At 44.0% G+C, this 20526-nt stretch overlaps 1 protein-coding gene across 1 annotated transcript in view; it reads right to left on the minus strand.

The window, feature by feature from the left end:
• The window catches only part of LOC144480161 (very long chain fatty acid elongase 6-like), an 85500-nt gene extending 65418 nt beyond the window's left edge, over positions 1–20082 (minus strand). Inside the window, exon 1 of the mRNA XM_078199309.1 lies at positions 19638–20082. Coding sequence (XP_078055435.1) covers positions 19638–19732 — 95 coding nt within the window. The 5' untranslated portion in view covers positions 19733–20082. The remainder of the gene's footprint in view (positions 1–19637) is intronic.
• Positions 20083–20526: the final 444 nt, after the last annotated feature.

Genomic DNA, 20526 nt, shown 5'->3' on the forward strand with positions numbered 1-20526 from the left:
CAAGTGCACATCAAAGAACGATGCCACCCAACCGTGAGGATTTTAGCAGTGTATCTCGGGTCCTGGCTGCTGCCTGTCATTTCGAATGACGTCACCAATTAGCACACTCGAACTGTGCATGCACGAAGCATGCATAGTATTGGCAGAAAACGCAGCCCAGATTCAAAGAGCCAGCATGAATTGAGGGGGGACGGGGAGATGTGCGAGCAAGAAGTGGGTGCGAAGGTGTGAAAAATACCAGTGTGACCTGAAGGGCGAGTGCAAAGAAAAGAAGTGTGTCAGTGTGAATTGAGAAGGAGCCAAAGGAGTGTCTGTATCATTGCAATAATCCTGTAAACAATTTTAAATCAATTTACCAGATCTGACAGCATCAAGATGCATCAATATCAATCCACAATTTCTGCACAAAAATAAAGAAAAATTCTCTCCAATTTTTTTACCACATAACAGAGAGCTTATAATAATCAGGAAAGATAAAGGCTGACCTAACGAAAGTTATTAAGATTATGAAAGTGATGACAGGATATGCATACAGCTTCCACTTGTAGGGGAGCACAAAATTAGGGGTCATAAACATAAGATCTTCTTCTTGTTGGCCCTTTCACTCCTTGATGGAGCATAGGCCACGGACAAATTCTCTCCATCTAATCCTGTTTTGGGCCAAACTCTGCAGTTGTTGTCATGGTCGCCACACTCCGGCGCCTGTTTGGGTACACTGAGGGAGAATTTAGCATGGCCAATGCTCCTACCCAGCGCGTATAGAATTACTGAGTGCTGTAATGCCAGGTGCCATTGTTCGAATGTGATGTAGAAGTCACATGGTCTGATCAGGCAGTAACGCTGCCAGAGGCAGTAGTAGAGGTGGGTACAATTTGTCTTTTAAAAAGCATTTAGACAGTTACATGGATAAGATGGGTACAGAAGGATTTGGGCCAAATGCAGGCAATTGGGACTAGCTTAGTGGTAAAAACTGGGCGGCATGGACAAGTTGGGCCGAAGGGCCTGTTTTCATGCTGTAAACCTCTGTCTATCCATGCATAGCCCACCGCTTTCATCTCCTTTTCTGTACCCTGCCTCTGTGTGTTTCTTTGGTCTACCTTGCTTTCTCTTTCTTTGTGGGCTCCATGTGAGAGCTACCGTGTAATGTTGTTCCACGGTTTCCTCAAAGTATGGCCTATCCAATTCCACTTTCACCTTTTGATTTGGAGGACCATTGGGTCTTCTTTTGTCTCCTCCCATTTTAAATACAAGACAGAATTCAGGAGAAACCTCTTTATCCAGTGTTGATAGTATGTGGAACCTGCTACCACAAGGAGCAATTGAGGTGAACAGCACAGATGCATTTTAGAGGAATCTGTATAAACCATATTTCCTTAGTGTTCTCCTGTGTTCCATTCACTCACTAGTCCTGCAGCATTACTCTCATAAATGACAGGTTCCAAACCCTGACGTACAACAAATGATGGGAAGTAGAGAAAATGCCCGCCAATTTTCTAACAACAGCCAACCTCGATGAAAACATTACATAGAAATTTAGCAATTAAGACTCAATAACGGAGCTTAAATCCACCTCCTGTGTACTGTCCGGCTGTGCACATCTTTCACCTTAAGCATTTTTAGACAATGGAAAAGTCATGATTTTTGAACAGATTGTGCAAATTTCTAATTAACTGGCTGCTACAAAACAACATGTCAATATCACATCAGAAACTCAGTTCATTTGTCCATGTTCCAGTAATATGAAAATTGAGCTTTATAAAAAAATATATTTTCAAAGTTGTTTTCTATCTGGCCCAGGCTATAATCGGCAAGATTTGGGTAATACTTAAATTATGCAGATTTCTAACAAAATTGCATCCTCCCATTACATGCAGCATTTACATCAACTAAAGACACTGGCCACGATTTTCTGGGCTGTTCGACACATGCAAAACCCCGTTATGGCTGCTAACTCTCGCAAGAGAGTCATAACGGGATTTATGCCAGGGAGATCTCAGAATGAGATCTTCCTCGTCAGCGACGTAATCAGGTTTCCATTAATTTAAAGATGCATAAACAGCTTTACGCCATAGCTTCCGGGTTCTCCATAATCTCCACAAGTCTGTGAGAAAGAAGATCCAGCAATAGGAACAGACCATTTTGGAGACAAAGTAATTTAAGCAGGAGGGTAAATTAAGAAGTCTGAAGAGTTCAGCTCAATGAGAGGAAACATAATTATGAATTCAAAGGAAACACTGAGAAGTATGCATGGAGATCCAGGAGTGCCAGATGATTGCAGAGAACTCAAATACTTTACCAAGGTGCCATAACCAGCATACCTCAGTGATTTGGAGCAAATTGCTGCAGGGAATCTTTGACTGAGGGTGTATTGCATCGTGGATGTTTAGATGAGACAGTAAACTGAGACCCTTTTTGCCTATTCACATCGACCGTAACAGATTCCACGATGCTATTTGAAAAACAGCAGAGGAGTTGCCTTGGCCAACATTTATCCCTCAACATACACCATTGTAACGGGTTAATTGGTCTTTTATCTCGTTGCTGTTTGTGGAAGCTTGTTATGTGTAAACTGGCTACAGCTTATATCAAAAGGAACAATGAGTGTGCTGCTAAGTGCGTTACGTGTTCTTTTGTTCTAATACCACAGACTTAATAGAAGCATTTGATGGCTATTGATTATGCTGAAATAAAACTACAAGAGACTAAATGCAGTGTAATCCTCAAGGCTATAATTTTTAAACTGAGTTAGGCTATGAGCCTCTTATGCTGACTGAGATGAAACAAGCTCGTGCTGTGCTTTATAATTCTGAGACCATTATTATACTATTTCAGGTGATTACTCTGATAATTGTTATATTTCATGTGTTGACATACAATTCTGATTTCCTTTCTTCATCTGTGGTAAACTGAGAGTTGAACAGATTTAAACCAATGCCACATTTTGCTCAAGCAGTTGACAATTTTCTTTTAAAAATAGGTATTAATTTAAATTTGCAACCTTTGAGAAAGCTTGCAGCAGGAACACACTATAATAATTTCTTTATTAGTTTAAGCTTCTCCTTATTTAGTTCTTTACAAAAGCCCATGCAATAAAACAGATCTGACAATAGAAAGACACAATTCCTTATAATGCATGAAGAGAATCATCATAGAATCATAGAAACCCTACATGCAGAAGGAGACCATTTGGCTCATCGAGTCTGCACCGACAACAATCCCACCTAGGTCTTATCCCTGTAACCCCATATATTTACCTTGCTAATCCCTCTAACCGATGCATCCTGGGACACTAAGGGGTAATTTAGCATGGCCAATGCACCTAACCCGCACATAATTGGACTGTGGGAGGAAACCGGAGCACCCGGAGGAAACCCACGCAGACATGGGGAAAACATGAAAACTCCACACTGACAGTGACCCAAGCCGAGAATCAAACCCAGGTCCCCGGAGCTGTGAGGCAGTCGTGCTAACCACTGTGCCGCCCCTTATTAGTGAGATAGTGGTGTGAAGCATTGTGAGGTCTTCCACAGTAACAACATAACCTCCTCTGTGATAATCTACTGGAAGAGTCATTGTCTACTACAACACTGGTTCTCAATCATCTCCCAGTGGATTCTGTTTTAGCAGCCATCCTTCTGTTAAGGGTTTGTCCTCTGTTGCCTTCTTGCTCTTCTTTCATTTTCAAAGCATTCCTATCTGAAGTACAATTTAAAAAACTTCCAATTTTCTCTGGGAAGATGTCTTAGAAACCTTTCCAAATTTGTTAATTCCCAATTCCATAGCCCACCACCCCCAACAAGAGCTATTTTTTTGCCAAGGACGTGGGAAACAGGAGCCGGGTCTGTTTTGAGTCAGAAACCCCTCTCTGGTGTGAAACTGATTAAAGTTTGGATTATTTGAGTATGAGTGCTTAACTGATAGGGAGCCAGATTTCCTGTCTGTCCTCTCAAGAGTCAGTGGGGAGTGAGAACAGAGGGAGTTCAGATGAAGTGTGGAACTCATTCATTCATCCCATGACAGCCTTCACAGAGGCTACTGGTTGCTCCAAGAGAGAGATCTGCTTTTTGTGTCAAAGACCTCCATTGCAGCAGAGGGAAGAAATAGGTTACAGGAGAGATGGAAGCCTGGCATCTGGGACAGGACAAACCCTCGCTTTATAAATTCTGACCTGGATCTAAGGCTAGAGGCCTTGAGAAGGAGGAGATCTTCCTCCCAGAGGGTGGCATGAGGCCACCTCGTCATGCAGCAAGGAAACCCTCAGGTCAGCCTCATCGCCCTCTGCCTCCAGTTCATCGTACTTCCTGCTCCTCCCCCGATGAGCTGACTCCTGCCAGGCCTCATTGTTCTCAAGGTCCACAACTCACTGAAGGATAGTGTTATGGAAAATGCAGCAGACCACCATAATGACAAAGACACTTACAGGAGGGTACTACCCAAATTGCATCTTCAGAAACCCACAGCCTGTTCAATGAATACCCTGTTGAGCAGATGACATTGGTTATAACACCTCTGCCTGGGACCTATGGTAGATGGATCAATCTCTTCAAGGGATTGCACTTGTCCCCTAGAATTCATCCATACATTGTTCAGGGTGGAGAGAAGATCGGACGCAACCTGTACTGGCAGAGTATGACAAAGTCATGGTAGCTACAAAGGATGCAATGCACACATGTAGGAAGCATTTGTTTTGGTTGCAGACTAGTTGAACATCGGGGGAATGAAAATTTTTCCTGTAGATACCTCACACTGGCTGGTCACTGGGCCTTAATGGTCACATGGGTGCAATCGATGATGACATGAACCCAGGAAATGCCCTGCAAAGCCATGTCTGTCGTTAAATGAATGTGCTGTCCATCGTAACAAAGAGGGCATCAATGATTAGTGAGATGTAGTGGTGTGCAGCACTGAGGTTTTCCGCAACGAGGGCACAGATTCTGTGATCATCTACTGGAAGAGTCATTTTCTACTATGGCACTGGTTCTCAGTCATCTCCCAGTAGCTTCTTTTCCACGGCCATCCTTCTGTTGAGGATTTGCCCTTCTTCCCTCTCCCATGTCTTCCTGATGCTCAGGTTTCGTCCCTTCCTGTGAAGAGTCTTGTTCCTCATCACCACTGGACCAAAATCTGACAGATGTGACCCTACTGTTAAACCTTCCTTGTGGGTAGGTGGCTGCCCAATTGTCTTTGGCAGCCTTGCTCCTGCTCTTCTGCTCCTTCGATGCCATTGGAGTGCTGACCCCGTTCAAAGTCCAGGCATGCTGCCAAACCTCCCTACCATCTACATAATGCCAAAGGCACCCTCTTTCCAAGTGTCCAGTGACCCTCTTATGGGGCTGGGGTGGTGAGCTGAGGCAGCCATGCATGGCTCCCCGATGTACCTGCTTCTCCCCAGCTGTTTAGAAACTGAATGTTTCTGAAACCTTCAACAAACTCTAAACAAGCTTTTTAAACTGGCCTCAATGGGGAGGAGGGCATAATTCCTGCCCCACTCTCCCTTGCCCAAATGAACACTGCCACACTGGGGGCAGCTTCTTGAAATCAAAACACCCACCAACATTGGTATTTTCAGCCCCTGTTCCTACCTATGGGGAGGGTGGTGGCTTTGAAAATTTAGCCATAAACTCAGACACACTTTGTGTAATGCTGCAAGAGACCTGCTAAAAATCATGGAGCGTATATGAATCCAGATGTTAAGATTCAGGGGTGAAATTGGTCTGTACAAGCCTATTTCACAGGACTGGTAGTAAATTGGCAGCTGATATTTCACCGCATCTAATCATCTTTCAACTGAAGCTCACAGAGCATTAGTTGAAATTCTTTTTGGAGACTTGTCTCCTAGACGTATGGTGGCACAGTGGTTAGCAGTGCTGCCTCACAGCGCCAGGGACCTGGGTCTGATTCCCGGCTTGGGTCACTGTCTGTGTGGAGTTTGCACGTTCTCCCCATGTCTACGTGGGTTTCCTCCGGGTGCACTGGTTTCCTCCGAAAGATGTGCTGGTTAGGTGCATTGTCCATGCTAAAATCTCCCTCAGTGTACCCGAACAGGTGCTGGAGTGTGCCGACTAGGGGATTTTCACAGTAACATCATTGCAGTGTTAATAAGAACATAAGAACTAGGAGCAGGAGTAGGCCATCTGGCCTCTCAAGCCTGCTCTGCTATTCAACAAGATCATGGCTGATCTTTTTGTGGACTCAGCTCCACTTACCTACCCGCTCACTATAACCCTTAATTCCTTTACTGTTCAAAAATGTATCTATCCTTGCCTTAAAAACATTCAGTGAGGCAGCCTCAACTGCTTCACTGGGCAGGAAGTTCCACAGATTCACAACCCTTTGTGTGAAGAAGTTCCTCCTCAACTCAGTCCTAAATCTGCTCCACCTTATTTTGAGGCCATGCCCCCTAGTTCTAGTTTCACCTACCAGTGGAAACAACTTCCCTGCTTCTATTCCCTTCATAAAGCCGACTTGTGACACGAATAAACAAACTTTTTAAAAAAACTTTCAACTTGACTCATTGTCACCTTTATTTGGTTTGAGATTGAAAATCTTGGCAATATTTTCCAAGTTAATAGGAAGTAAACACAGGCACAGTGAAAAATCAGCTGTCAATTTGTTACACGTCTGTTTCCTGCTGGTGTGAACCAATTTCATTCCCTCTGACCTGCCAACCAGCCTCCAACCCCAAAGCGTCCGACTAACGTTGCAAGTGGACTTAAATGAATTTGGAAGACAGTAGTACTTGATTTTGAAATATTACAGTTTTTAATACAAGGAGCATTACACCATTAGTGAGAACATCGGGAAAGACGGAATACAATCTCGCATTCAAAATGATTCTCAAACAAAATGATTCCAGGGTAAATCTTCAAACAGTAAACTGGTTTCCAGTTATATTTCCCACGTAAACGTGATGGATGAGCGCAACTAAGATTGCCACAATCAAAAATGTACATCAGTACAGCCTAAGTTACATAGCCACCTATGGAAGCTTAAATACATTGCTTTCTTAATCACAGATGGAATAGCATATCACATTGCAAATTACTTCGAATCGCTGCATTGGCAAACTACAATTGTCTCTGCTTGAAATCACCTCCGCTTCTATCAATGGGCAATCAAAGAACACCATTATTACATCAAATTGGGCTTGTGGTCCTTTAAAACTTTGATTGTTGTCCAGCATTTTGACTTTGAATGTTGCGCATGTCTGGAAAACACACACAATCTGTCATAAATAACTAAAGCGCAGGGCCATTTTACAATTTAGCTCCAATAAATTAACCCAATAGGATTTGTGTGGTTAATAAACATGGAAACAAGTTTGGCATTTTTGTCATCTATTTTGGCATCAGCTCTTCTAATTGAACCATAAATAAGGACTCTGTTTACTGTCCCGCTAATGAGGATGGCTGGCAGACAGGGATTCCACCTCAATTCTCTCCCTCAAATCAATTTCATCCTTTGTTGCTCAACAAAAGAGACGATTTCATAAATCAGAAACAGTATTTGAAATCTTTCCATGTCCCTATTGCAAATGATATTACTTAATCCGATACGGTCTCTCCTAAAATTATATGCACCTTGAAAAAAATAGCAGCTGGATAAAGAACCCAGGGACCATTGCAAAAGGAAGTATTCTGACGAATTAAAATTCAGTTCGTCAAAGAACACACGGGGCTAGATTATTCCCTTGCAGTTGGGAAGCACAGGTTGGGCCATTTTCCTACATCCTGAAACTAAGCCCATAAACAACTAATTTTGATTTTTGAGAGTCGGGCGCAGGCATTCTGCAATCGGAACCATGCCTTCCAAATTAGTGTGGATGTGCCTGTGGGCCTGCAAGGCACGGAGGTGGCTGCTTTCCATCCCCGGTCTAATAAAAGGCCCCAAAACAATGGTGCCATAATGCATCGCTTGCCTAGCAATGACCCCGAAATGTGAACACTCTTCAGTGGACAAGGAAGCTAAGCTTTGACTGCTAAGAACTGTCAGTACTTGTGGAATTAATGGCTAAAACACTGTTGGTTTCAGGAAGTTAGCAATTAAAGAATACTCCCGCGGTGAACTTAAAACCCATAGTCGTACTCCTATCATGCTGCCCAACACCCATCTCTGACCACTCTATAGCACCAGCTTTCTGCTGCTCTCCCCTGCATTGTAACAAAACAAATATCTCACACCACAGCTGAGCAAGTGACCACAGGATCCCAGTTCAGCTGCTGCACTCCACACTCTGACCTCAAACCCACTAACAACTCCCCCAACTGCAACCTCAGCACAGGCGGCAGGCAACACACTGACCACCCCTATATCTAGACCCAGCACTACCTCAAACCAACTGAGAAGTCATGCTCTGCAAATGGACAAGTCCATTGCAGTGATGAGCGTGTCTTAGGGTTTTAAGTTCACGGGCTCCACCAATGAGTGTGGCTACCTTATCAAAAGCCACATGTCACAACACCTGGAGTGTATGCAAGAGCAGCACGATTTCCCGAGTAGGATGTATGGCTCTGTAACTGAAGCAAAAGCAGGATTAAGGGCCCTGAACAGGACAATTTTTCAGATGGCCCAATGGCGGCTGGAGGGGGATATCAGCTTTATCCTGCACTCCGAAGCAATCTCATCATCTTTGGCTTCCTCAGCTCCAGTCAGGGGGAGCATCTGTATTAGGACCAATTGATAATGGCTGCCCCTGCAGATATGGAGGCAATGCAGTTGAATGAAGGGCCCCAAAAATTGCCAGCACAACAAAGCCAACCGCCATGGTCCTCACAACCATACAGCCAGAGACATAAGCAGGCTGCCCCCACCTTCTCCGAGGCAACAAGGGGGAGCAGTGCATAGGAATGCCTGAGTGCAGAGTACACTGCATTGGTTAGATCATTAAATGGGTTACTGTGCTGTTTAGAACTTTAATGTGTTTAAGAAAACTGCAGAACCATTTTTAAAGTGCAGCAAACTCTTTGATTTAACTGAAAGGACAGCAGCATTGTGATAACGTCATTAGGTGGCCAGGCTAATGCTCTGGGGACACAGGTTCAAATCTCGCCACAGCAACTGGTTAAATTTAAATTCATTAAGTAAATTTGGAACATAAAGCTAATCACAGTAATGGTGACGACTAAACTACTGATTGTTGTAAAAACATATTTGCTCCCTATCTGCTGTCCTTACCCGGTCTGGCCTATATATGAATCCAGACCCTCTGAAATGGCCTAAGTAAGTCACTCAGTTCAAGAGCAGTTAGGGATGGGCATCAAATGCTTGCCTTGCCATCAACATCAATACTACAACTATTTACACAAAAGGTCATCATTATTTCACGTGGCACCTGGAGACAACAGCCAGGAGACTTTCCACGCGTGCTGACAGTGCTGGGAACAAGTTTAGTTTATCTGTCATCCCTATGAAGGGTTGGGCTTTGTCCAGTGACAGGGATGAATCCTGAGGGAACCATTTGTTGAACCTTTGTTGAAAGAGGTCGTCCCTGGCCAAAATGTTGACCTGCATGAACACCTCTTCATCTTTCAACTCACAATTCTGCATCCGAGACTCCTCCTCCTCACCCTTTTTGTTCTCTCTTCCTCCCAGAAGATGGTCCCTTCCTCAGGCACCTCGTCATTTAATTCCATCTACCTCCTCAGCACCAGGTTGTGTAGCATGCAGCAAGCCACTATCATTCTGGAAAACCTGACAGTCGAGTACTGGAGAACACTTAACATTGGAAGCATCTAAATCCCATTTTGAGAAGGCCTATGGCTTGTTAAATAGGTGTTCTGGTACGAAGATGGCTTTCTTTGTATCGCTGCTCTGCCTCTGTCTGTGGATGGCTTCATGGTGTTAGCAACCACCTCCTCAGAAGATAGCCTTGTCACCTAGTATCCATCTGCGGAGATGTAGCGTGGGATGATAAAGATGAGGAAGCCTTGACTTGCGCATGATCAATGGGTTTTGGCAGCTCCCTGGATAACAGGCACACATGAATATCTTGCAGTAGTCGCACAGCAACTGCACATTTAAGCAGTGGTTTCTAGGTGATCTGGATTCTCCATTGGTGCCCTAATAGCAACATGAATACAGTCAGTGACACCCTGGATCTTGGGGAAGCTGGCTACGGAGGTTTGCCAGGCTACATTGGTCCGGTAATTTATGAACTCACCCACCCTTGAAAAGAGGGCATCAATAACAGCATGGATACAGCACACTTGAAGGTGCCACAAAGAACTGCAGCTGAGCCCTATAAAGAGCCTGGGGCAAAAAAAGGGCCACTGTAACATTCAGCACAACAGACAACAGATATCCCTGTATGGATCTTGCACCAAACAAGTCATCGTAGCAGGGCATAGAAGATGGTGACAATCTCCCTTGGGACACAAAGCCTTCTCCTGCTCTGCCATCTCCAAGTAGGTGAGCCTGAGCCTATTCCAGTAGAACTGGTGCTCAAGGTATTGATTCCCTTGTCCTTATTAGTCTTCTTCCTGCTGCCCAAAGAGGTTTCATCTCTTGCTGCTTGGGGACCTTGGCCAATAAGTTTGCTATTGCTGCACTTCAATCAGTTGCAGTTAAGGAGGAGCTGCACCCATCTCCATTGGCAGACTTGAAGTACGGATGAAGAAAATTGCAGCCTCGATGCAAGCATTATTGGCTCTTTGGCAGCAGTTGTACGGGAAGGCTGTGTGGTCAGTCCTCGAATTCCTCCCTTTCACCGTAGTGCAGATTCCAAGTGATTTCTGGCACTTGTAGAGTTGGAAAAGTGGTCAAAAAAAATCACTACTGCGACAGAGTACTTTCCCACAGAACCAAAGGCCCTCTTATTTCATTCACAACTTGTTGCACCTGGTGTGGTTTCCACAAGCTTCTGAAACAGTCCCCCCACAAGGAAAATACAAATGGGGATGAAATTTGGATTTGCAGGAGTCTTTTATAATGGCAACCCTGACGCCACTTCACCTGGGCATTGGACGTAACCCGGCACATTTCCCGCCCTGGAGATAATGGCGTCCATCAGGAAGGCCATGGTAAATTGCTGAGGCAGTCCCACATGCCTCTAATGTGAGCCTTGCAATGCGGGTTCGATCAACAGCAGGTCAGGAAAATAAGAGAACACACTTAAGAATTTTCAGAATTAAGAACTTGGCTTAGGGCGGCACAGTGGCACTGCTGCCTCACAGCGCCAGGAACCTGGGTTCGATTCCCAGCTTAGGTCACTGTCTGTGCAGAGTCTGCACGTTCTCCCCGTGTCTGCACGGGTTTCCTCCGGGTGCTCCGGTTTCCTCCCACAGTCCAAAGATGTGCTGGTTAGGTGCATTGGCCATGCTAAATTCTCCCTCAGTGTACCCCAACAGGCCCGGAGTGTGGCGATTAGGAGATTTTCACAGTAATTTCAGCATTAATGTAGATCTACTTGTGACTAATAAATAAGCTTTACTGACATCTTTCAAAAGTACTAAAAATATTTTAGTATTCTGAAGGGACTATTTCAGCCCGCAATGCCCTGGTTCACACATCAATGAAAACCTCTCCCCTTCCCATCCAAGGGTAGTCGATGCACTTGCTCTTTTACCTCCTCCGTTCCAATCATTCAAGGTCCCAAACGCTCCTTCCAGATGAAACCGCCATTTAGTTGTACTTATCGCCAATTTAATATTCTTCATTCAATGCTGATGATGCCATCTTCTCTACACCAAGAGACCAAATCCAAATTGGATGACATCTGCAGAATGCCTCCTTCCAGCATCAGAGTTTCCACTCTGACCTTACTATCCTCAGTCTCCTAGACTGCTGAATGGAGCTCTCTATAAGGTCAAGGAATAATACCTAATTTTTCAATTAGGCAGTTTACAGCTTTTCAGACTCAATACCGAGTTCAATAATTTCAGATCATAATATTTGCCCCATTTCTTTCAGGCAATTATTAGTGATGATTCCGCTATGCACACGTACTTTTCTGCTAATCCCATTTATTTCAGAAGAGGCGGTGGCGCAGTGGTATTGTCACTCGACAAGAAACCCAGGGTAATTTCCTGGGGACCTGGGTTCAAATCCCACCAGGGAAGATGGTGAAATTTGAATTCAATTAAAAACCCACCTGGTTCACTAATGTCACTGGTCAGTCCATGAACACTAACGGGAAGGGGATCTGCTGTTCTGACCCAGTCTTGCCTACATGTGACTCCAGATCCACATCATTGTGGTTTCTATGATTCTTCATAGAATCATAGAAACCCTACAGTGCAGAAAGAGGCCATCTGGCCCATCGAGTCTGCACCGACCACAATCCCAGCCAGGCCCTACCCCCATATCCCTACACATTTACCCGCTAATCCCTCTAACCTACGCATCTCAGGACACTAAGGGGCAATTTTTTAGCATGGCCAATCAACCTAACCCGCACATCTTTGGACTGTGGGAGGAAACCGGAGCACCCAGAGGAAACCCACGCAGATTTGAGGAAAATGTGCAAACTCCACACAGACAGTGACCCAAGCCGGGAATTGAACCCAGGTCCCTGGAGCTGTGAAGCAGCAGTGCTAACCACTGTGTTACCGTGCCGCCCAAATTCTTAAAACGCCCTCTGAAATGGCCTAAGTCGTCACTCATTTCAAGGGCAATTAGGGATGGGCAATAAACGCTGGTCAGTCCATGAACAAATTTTTAAAATTTACTGCTCCTTCAGAGCCATCTAGTTACTAGTTCCGTCACCATCTCCTTTCGCCTTGCGCCATCATCCTCTTTGTCATTTAATTTCTCCTGTCTTCCACTCAATCACAGACCTCCCTTTTTATTCTTCACCCTGTCCCACTGCCTTTCTATCTCTGTGTTTGCCCCAAACCTAATCTGCCTCTACTTTTTTTCAGTTCTGACGGAAGCTCATTGATCTGAAAGGTTAAATCCGTTTCTCTCTCCACAAATGCCACCTGACCTGCTGAGAATTTCCAGCATTTTCTGCTTTTTATTTTAACTATTGCGGTACTTCACAGCTGGAACACAAGGACCTGCTGACAGGTGATAACTAAAATCTCTGTTTGATTTTATTGGCCCAAGAAATTTAGGCTTTATTTTGAATCTGCAGCAATATTCCTGTTGACAAGATAATGGTCCTGAAAGATATGACTACATCAATGCCTTATGATGAATGCACTTTGATCATGGGGCATTGGCACTGCACTTACCACATTTCACCACCTAGTTATTCTTTGCTTTGCCACTAAAATATTTTGATCATGTAAAGCTGCTTCTACACTCCAGCTAAACAGAATCTAATTACAAGATTTATTTGTAATGCCGATTACTACCACATTAGATTGAACTTTATGAAAAATGATGCAAAGGAATGTTGATAAAACATTTTAATTCCCCCTGCTCCCATTTATTTTATTTGATATGTGGGGATATAGCACTGTTGTGTTGCAACAAGCCATTCTGTATTCATTATTTTTCTCCACACTTCAAAGATTTGTACTGTCATTTCCTCTCTTGAACTATCAGCTAATTAACAACTAAGCTGATGTGAACAAATCACTTTCCCAAACAAATTGATCCAGGTTGGAGTTGTCCCATAAGCAGAAATTAAATCACAACTTAATGTTGCCTTAATAATTTATTGAAAACCTTGAAACAAAATATTCTCAATTTTACGCCACCTCTGCACTTGCCCAAAACCAAATCTGTGGACACAAAATAAATCCATTATAGAGTGTAGAAAATAAACTATCATACTTGTATGTGGCATAAAGAGAGAACTGGGCCAAGTGACCCATTTCTGTACTGTAAATATCACTTAATATGTATAAGTATTATTTCATCTTAAAGTTTATTCCAGTGTAACAGTCAAAGAATAATGAATGAGATATTGCATATTAACATGGTCCTAATAATTGAAGTCAACAAGATACATCAATACTTTGCTCACAAAGATGGTTACACTGAAATAGAATTACAGAATTACAAAACTGCTTCTCATTTTTTTTTAAATGTCCGAGGAGGCAGGATTGGTTACTTTTTGTAATGAAAATTATTATTAAACTGTTTGGGAGGACTGAGCATGAATATTCCTGGAAAGAGAAACATGTTGCTAAACTTTTTATTTTGCACTCATCAGGTCAAATGCAAAGAGCCATTTGATGCAAGCAAAGGGAATATGTTCAAGCTTTGCATCTTTATTGAATTACTAGGGAGCCAATCATTCCCTGCTGTTTTCTCCATGACAATGGTTCAACCAACCAGAGTTGATGTTCCAATCAATCATAACCCTTTTCTCCTGTAATATAAATTGCTGTGATTGTTTGGAATCCTTTGTCCTGATGAGTGAAAGATGAAACACTTCGATAACATGTCACTCTCTGCAGAAAACTATCTTCTGCAAAAAATATTTCCGTTTTCATTTTTAAACTTCTGAAGTTCATCCTTTCGACTGAAAGTGGAAGTTACTTGGTTTTTAATTTATCTCCAAAGGCCGATTGAATTCATCCAGTGAGCTATACAGAATAGGACGGTCGTAAATTTCATCCCCAGTCTATGCTGAGTTAGTGGATCTCTGTTCTTCCTGGAAAATTGGTAGGGGAAAATAAAATATTGAAACATAGGCTCAGATCTTCTGGAATCACATCCACCCAGAAGATGTGCCAAGGGATCCCTCATAAGTCCTAATGCAAGGACTCTGCAGGAATTGCCCAGAAAGTTTCAACTTCCGATGGGCAATATTCCTGCTCCACCCTCTGAGTTAGTCAGAAACTTCAGAGGGTTCCGATCAATTAGCTGGATAGTTAGCCAAGATATATTACAGCAGGGATAGGATACAGCAGGATATAGATCAGTTGGAGACTTGGGCGGAGAGATGGCAGATGGAGTTTAATCCGGACAAATGTGAGGTAATGCATTTTGGAAGGTCTAATACAGATAGGAAATATACAGTAAATGGCAGATCCCTTAAGAGTATTGATAAGCAGAGGGATCTGGTTGAAAAGGTACACAGGTCACTGAAAGTGGCAATGCAGGTGGAGAAGGTAGTCAAGAAGGCTTACGGCATGCTTGCCTTCATTGGCCGGGGTATTAAGTTTAAAAATTGGCAAGTCATGTTAACGCTTTATAGAACTTTAGTGAGGCCGCACTTGGAATATAGTGTTCAATTCTGGTCGCCACACTACCAGAAAGATGTGGAGGCTTTGGAGAGGGTACAGAAAAGATTTACCAGGATGTTGCCTGATATGGAGGGCATTAGCTATGAGGAGAGGATGGAGAAACTTAGTTTGTTCTCACTTGAGCGATGGAGGTTGAGGGGAGACCTGATAGAAGTCTACAAGATTATGAGAGACATGGACAGAGTGGATAGTCAGAAGCTTTTTCCCAGGGTGGAAGAGTCAATTACTAGGGGACATAGGTTTAAGGTGCGAGGGGCAAGTTTTAAAAGAGATGTGCGAGGCAGATTTTTACACAGAGAGTGGTGGGTGCCTGGAACCCGGGGGAGGTAGTGGAAGCGGATACGGTAGTGACTTTTAAGGGGCGTCTTGACAAGTACATGAATGAGATGGGAATAGAGGGATATGGTCCCCGGAAGTGTAGGGGGTTTTAGTTAAGTCGGGCAGCATGGTCGGTGCAGGCTTGGAGGGCTGTAGGGCCTGTTCCTGTGCTGTAATTTTCTTTGTTCTTTGTACGTCAGACCAAACAAAAACAGATCTAACTCCTGCAAAACTATGCAACTGATCTCCCTGACTCCCCACTAAGTGCCTCCTGATATTCTCCTCCCCAACTCAACTCCAACTCCACCACCCTCCAGCTCCCCCCCCCAACCCCCACATCTGAAACCCTACCCAGCTGGCGCCATACCCATCCTTATCATCCTAGCCATTTATCCCACTCACACTCTATCGCATTGAAAAGCGATTTAAATGTCTTAGTCTGAAATACAGAGCCCCAGTGTTAGGTAAGAAAATAGGAGCAAGAGTGGCAATTCAACAGATTCTGCCCATGATTTATAAAAACATTTGAAAGATACTGTGATTGAAATTGAGATTATTTTACCTCCAGAGTGACACTATTAAATCAAATCATATTGTGTGCCAGACAAAGGAGTACTTCAATTCAGCAGCCAAGTTACAACACACTGCTCAAATCTAATTCTCAAGATTTCCTTTGAAAGAGACAATTTCACAGCACTTGCACTAGATGTAATGCTGATTTTCATTTCAAAGTTTTCATTCCCACTTATTTGTGTTTAATCTGCATCACACTGCCACTCAAAGCCAATCTATTTATTGTGTTGTGTTGCTGTCAGGAGAAAAGAAAGTTCAAAAGGTTAGACTAGATTTTGACCATTAAATTTACAAGGAATAATGTGATTGATTCCCAGGTTTGGATGTACTACAACAGTGAACAGACCTTGGGTCAGTTAAAATTACATAGAAAACTATTCTCGAAGACAAAGGCAGGTTGCAGTCATGTAATGCATTTTTAAACAACACACAAAAAGAAAACTACAGGTAAGCATTCCAACTAATTGTTCAGTGTCAAGTCCTTCAAGTTTGTAGGACCATAGGAAATAGGAACAGGTGTAGGCCACTCAGCCCCTCGAGCCTGCGCTGCCATTCAACAGGATCAAAGCAGATCTGGCATTTCTCACATCCACTTTCCTGCCCGTTCCCCATCACCCTTGACTCCCTGACTCATCAAAAATCTATCTCAGCCTTAAATATACATAATGACTCTACTCCCACAGCTCTTTGTGGCAAGGAGTTCCAAAGACTCACAACCCTCAAAGAAGAAATTCCTCCTCATCTCAATCTTTGCCACCCCTTTGCTCTGAGACTATGCCCGTTGGTCCGAGACTCTCCCATGAGGGCAAACATCCTCTCAGCAAACCGGTCAAGCCCCTTAAGAATCCTATATGTTGCAATGAGAGCACATCCCATCCTTCCAAATTCCAATGAGTAGAATCCCAACCTGTCTAGCCTTTCCTCATAAGACAATCCCTCCATATCAGGGATCATCCTGATGAACCTTCTCCGAATTGCCTCCAATGAAATAACATCTTTCCTTAAATAAAGAGGCCAAAACTGCTCACAGTACTCCAGATGTGGGTTTCACCATGTACAGTTGCAGCAAGACTTCCCTCCCCTTAAACTCCAACCCCCTTGAAATAAGGGCTAATCTAAAGTTAGAAATTAATTTCCAATATCAATATTGCATTTTATAAAGTCATGGGAGGCAGACATTCGGACCATCAAGTCCATGTTGGTTTTCAGTAGGGCAATCCCATCAAACCCATCCCCCATTCTATCTCCATAGCCCTGCAGGTTTGTTTCTCTTAATTATAATGCTTGGGGAACTGCTCAGTGTAATTCTAATTCCTTATAAATGGTGAAAAATAATCTATTTAGGATGTGAATAAAATAAACACCTATCTGCTAATCCAATCTGCCCAACATCAGTTCAGCTGGAGACAGATGAGACTGAATTATCATCTTCCTGAAAAGGATTAGCCTGTCACTGAATGGAAAAAAAATTGGAAACACTCAGCAGGCTTGTGGAACATCAGAAAATAAGTGAGGTCCTGAGGAAGGGTCTTAAGAACTGAATCATCATCTGACTTTTGTTTCTCCACAGATGTTGCCTGATCTGCTGAGTAATTCCGGCTCTTTTTAAGGCTTCAGAGTTCCATTTTACTTTGTGGGAACCTGGGGCTAGGTTGCCCCCCCGCCCCCAAGTTCAGAAGTCTCAAAAATTGCAGCACTAAAAGGAGGGAGAGGACGAACTCTTGTGGCAATATAAAATCCAATTTCCGTTGTTTGTTGAATTTGCTGTATGGAAGACATCTCCTGCTCAGGGTCACAGAATTGTCAGTCCAAATTTCTTTCACAGGTATTTTGTGATAGAACTGTAATATTGATGACTCTGTCATTGATAATGTGCAAGTGTACAGCCCCTCCAGTTACTAAAGTTTCATTCTATAAGTTCCACAGAAATAAATGCCTTGAGCTTCTCGAAGTGAATTTCATTTACAATTATAACACTATAACAAATCCCATTGGTACCAAAAAAATGTCGCAATGCAATGTAAAGCATAACCCTTTCCCTTTAATGTTAGATAAGCCCAGTTCCACAGTCGCACAGTGTCAATCGAATTTAGCAGAACTAGAGTTGGGAAAGTCTTTTGTCAATGTCATATTAAAATAAAAGTGTCACCACCGATGTTGGAAAGAAATAAAAACTTAAAAATCTAAACTTACATATTTCCAAAGTCCACAAAGTGTAAGCAGAGGTTGCTGTGCAATTCTTTGGAAAAATTCCACTTGTACAGATGCATTACATTAACCCACTTGTGATTTCTTCACTCGTGGATTATAAAATCAGGGTCACTTATGGATTATCTACATCCCACAGTAACCTCGAGGTAGTCGCATCATCGCGCCCGAGATATTATCTTGTCCAGAAATAGATTTAATGACCAGACATAATGACTGGCCAGGAATTGAACAGCAATGTTATTTATCTGCAGACAAACAATATCCTCCGTTTTTGATGTGATGGATGAGTGCAGGATGAAATGCGTACTGCATTCAAACTAATGTCATACTCACATGGTTTGGTTGCTAAGTAAAGCAATTTATATCAAGGTTCACCTTTGCTGCAAAGTAGCTAGATGCAGGACAAAAGACTGTCCATGTAGTTACCATTCCAAACACGTTCATTTAAAACAGGTCATATAACCGCCTGAAAATTTGGGGCTATTAATGCAGCATCAATAGACACCATTTGCCACGAAAGATGACAACATTTATTTACTATTTCAAGATAAACATTAATTACCCAGGCTGCTAATTATCACAGTCACTATAAATTAGTCTACCGCCAGGTTAGACAATTAAAGGGCTCACGTAACCATCCATATTACTTTATAAAAGCAAAATACTGCAGACACTGGAAACCTGAAATTAAGAAAAGCAAAAGATGAAAATAATCAGGTCAGACAGCCTCTTTCCAGGGAGAAAAGGGTCACCAACTTGAACCATTAACTTTGCTTTTCCCTCTCGAAAGAGGCTGCCTGTACCAAGCGTCTCCAGCATTTGCTCTTTTAAATTCTGCACGTTACTTCAGTCCATCTAAGGCAAAGTGAAAGTTAGCAATCGATGCTCTCCCCTGCATCAGATAGGATACTTCAATCCAGCTTCGTGGCTCCTGAATAACACCAGTTGAGCAATTAGTATCGCCATATGGACTGCCTGTTGCTGTGATGAATGCTTTTGCGGTGTTCTCAGGGTGGGCGAGAGCCTGCATTATTTTGAGTACACCCACCCTTCTTTTTTAAAAAAAAAAATCAATCTCTTCACCCGAGTCCCTGTGACACTTGAGGCACAGTTACACCCTGATTTGTTCCAGGCTGTCAAACGAAATTGGGTTGCTTTAGTTTGTGAGGGAAGGCTTTTGTTTTTTTTGGGGGGGGGGGGGGGGGGGGAGATGCAAAAATGAAATATACAAATAGACCCCCACCACCTCCCACACACACACACACCTTCCCACAGATATTGATCAAACCCTTAAGCAATTTTCTAAAAGGTTAAGCAAGTGCAGCAAGATGTGAAATGAGATGGAGTCAGAGCTGTGTGGGCTCTGTACACCTGCAATGCCTGGCATCCACTCACCAGTTCTCCTGCATCCATTCTATGGCTCCCCTCTCATCGAACTGTTTCTCAAAGTCATACTCCTGAAGAGAAATCACTGACATGTTCATGTTCATCCTCCTCCTCCTGGCTCTTTTGGTTTCCTCCCCAATTTCCACAGAGAATATATATATTATATTTTTTCTCTTTCCCTCCTCCCCCTCCCCTCACACACACCAAAAAAAAATCAATTCAATAACAAATAAATATATAAGAGGGCTGGTGATGTGGGAGGGAGGGGGAGGAGGGAAGACAGGATAAAGGGAAGGGATGGAAGAAGCGGTTGACAGTGTTGTGGTGCTGAGGCGGCGCGATGACTTTGAGCGCCGCCGATTAAAGGACAAGAAGGAGGAGGGGGGTGGGTGGGGGCGGGGCTCGGACTGGACCGCGCCGCGCTGCGCCGCGCTGCGCCGCGAGCCCCCCCCCTCCCCCCTCCGCGCGCGCGCGCACACACACACAACCCCAACTCGCGCTGGCCTCCCGGAGCGCGCGCGCGCGGCGCACACACACACACACAGGCGCGCACAACCCCGGCTCGCGCGCCCTCTCCGTTCTCTTCCCACGCCTGCGCACACAAACCCCCGCCAGCTCGTACCGGCCTCCACCTGCTCCGCTCAACGCGTGCGCACACAACCACCCAACCCCCGCTCGCGCCGCCTCCACCTGCTCCCCTCAGCGCTTGCGCGCACCCCCAGCTCGCGCCTCCTCCGCTCAGCGCCTGCGCACACCACCCCCCCCAACTCGCGCCGCCTCCACCTCCTCCGCTCAGCGCCTGCGCACACCACCCCTCCCAACTCGCGCCGCCTCCATTTCTTCCGCTCAGCGCCTGCGCACACCACCCCAGCTCGCCCCTCCTCCGCTCAGCGCCTGC

This window comes from Mustelus asterias, chromosome 28 (genome assembly GCF_964213995.1).
Source record: "Mustelus asterias chromosome 28, sMusAst1.hap1.1, whole genome shotgun sequence".
NCBI lineage: Eukaryota > Metazoa > Chordata > Chondrichthyes > Carcharhiniformes > Triakidae > Mustelus > Mustelus asterias.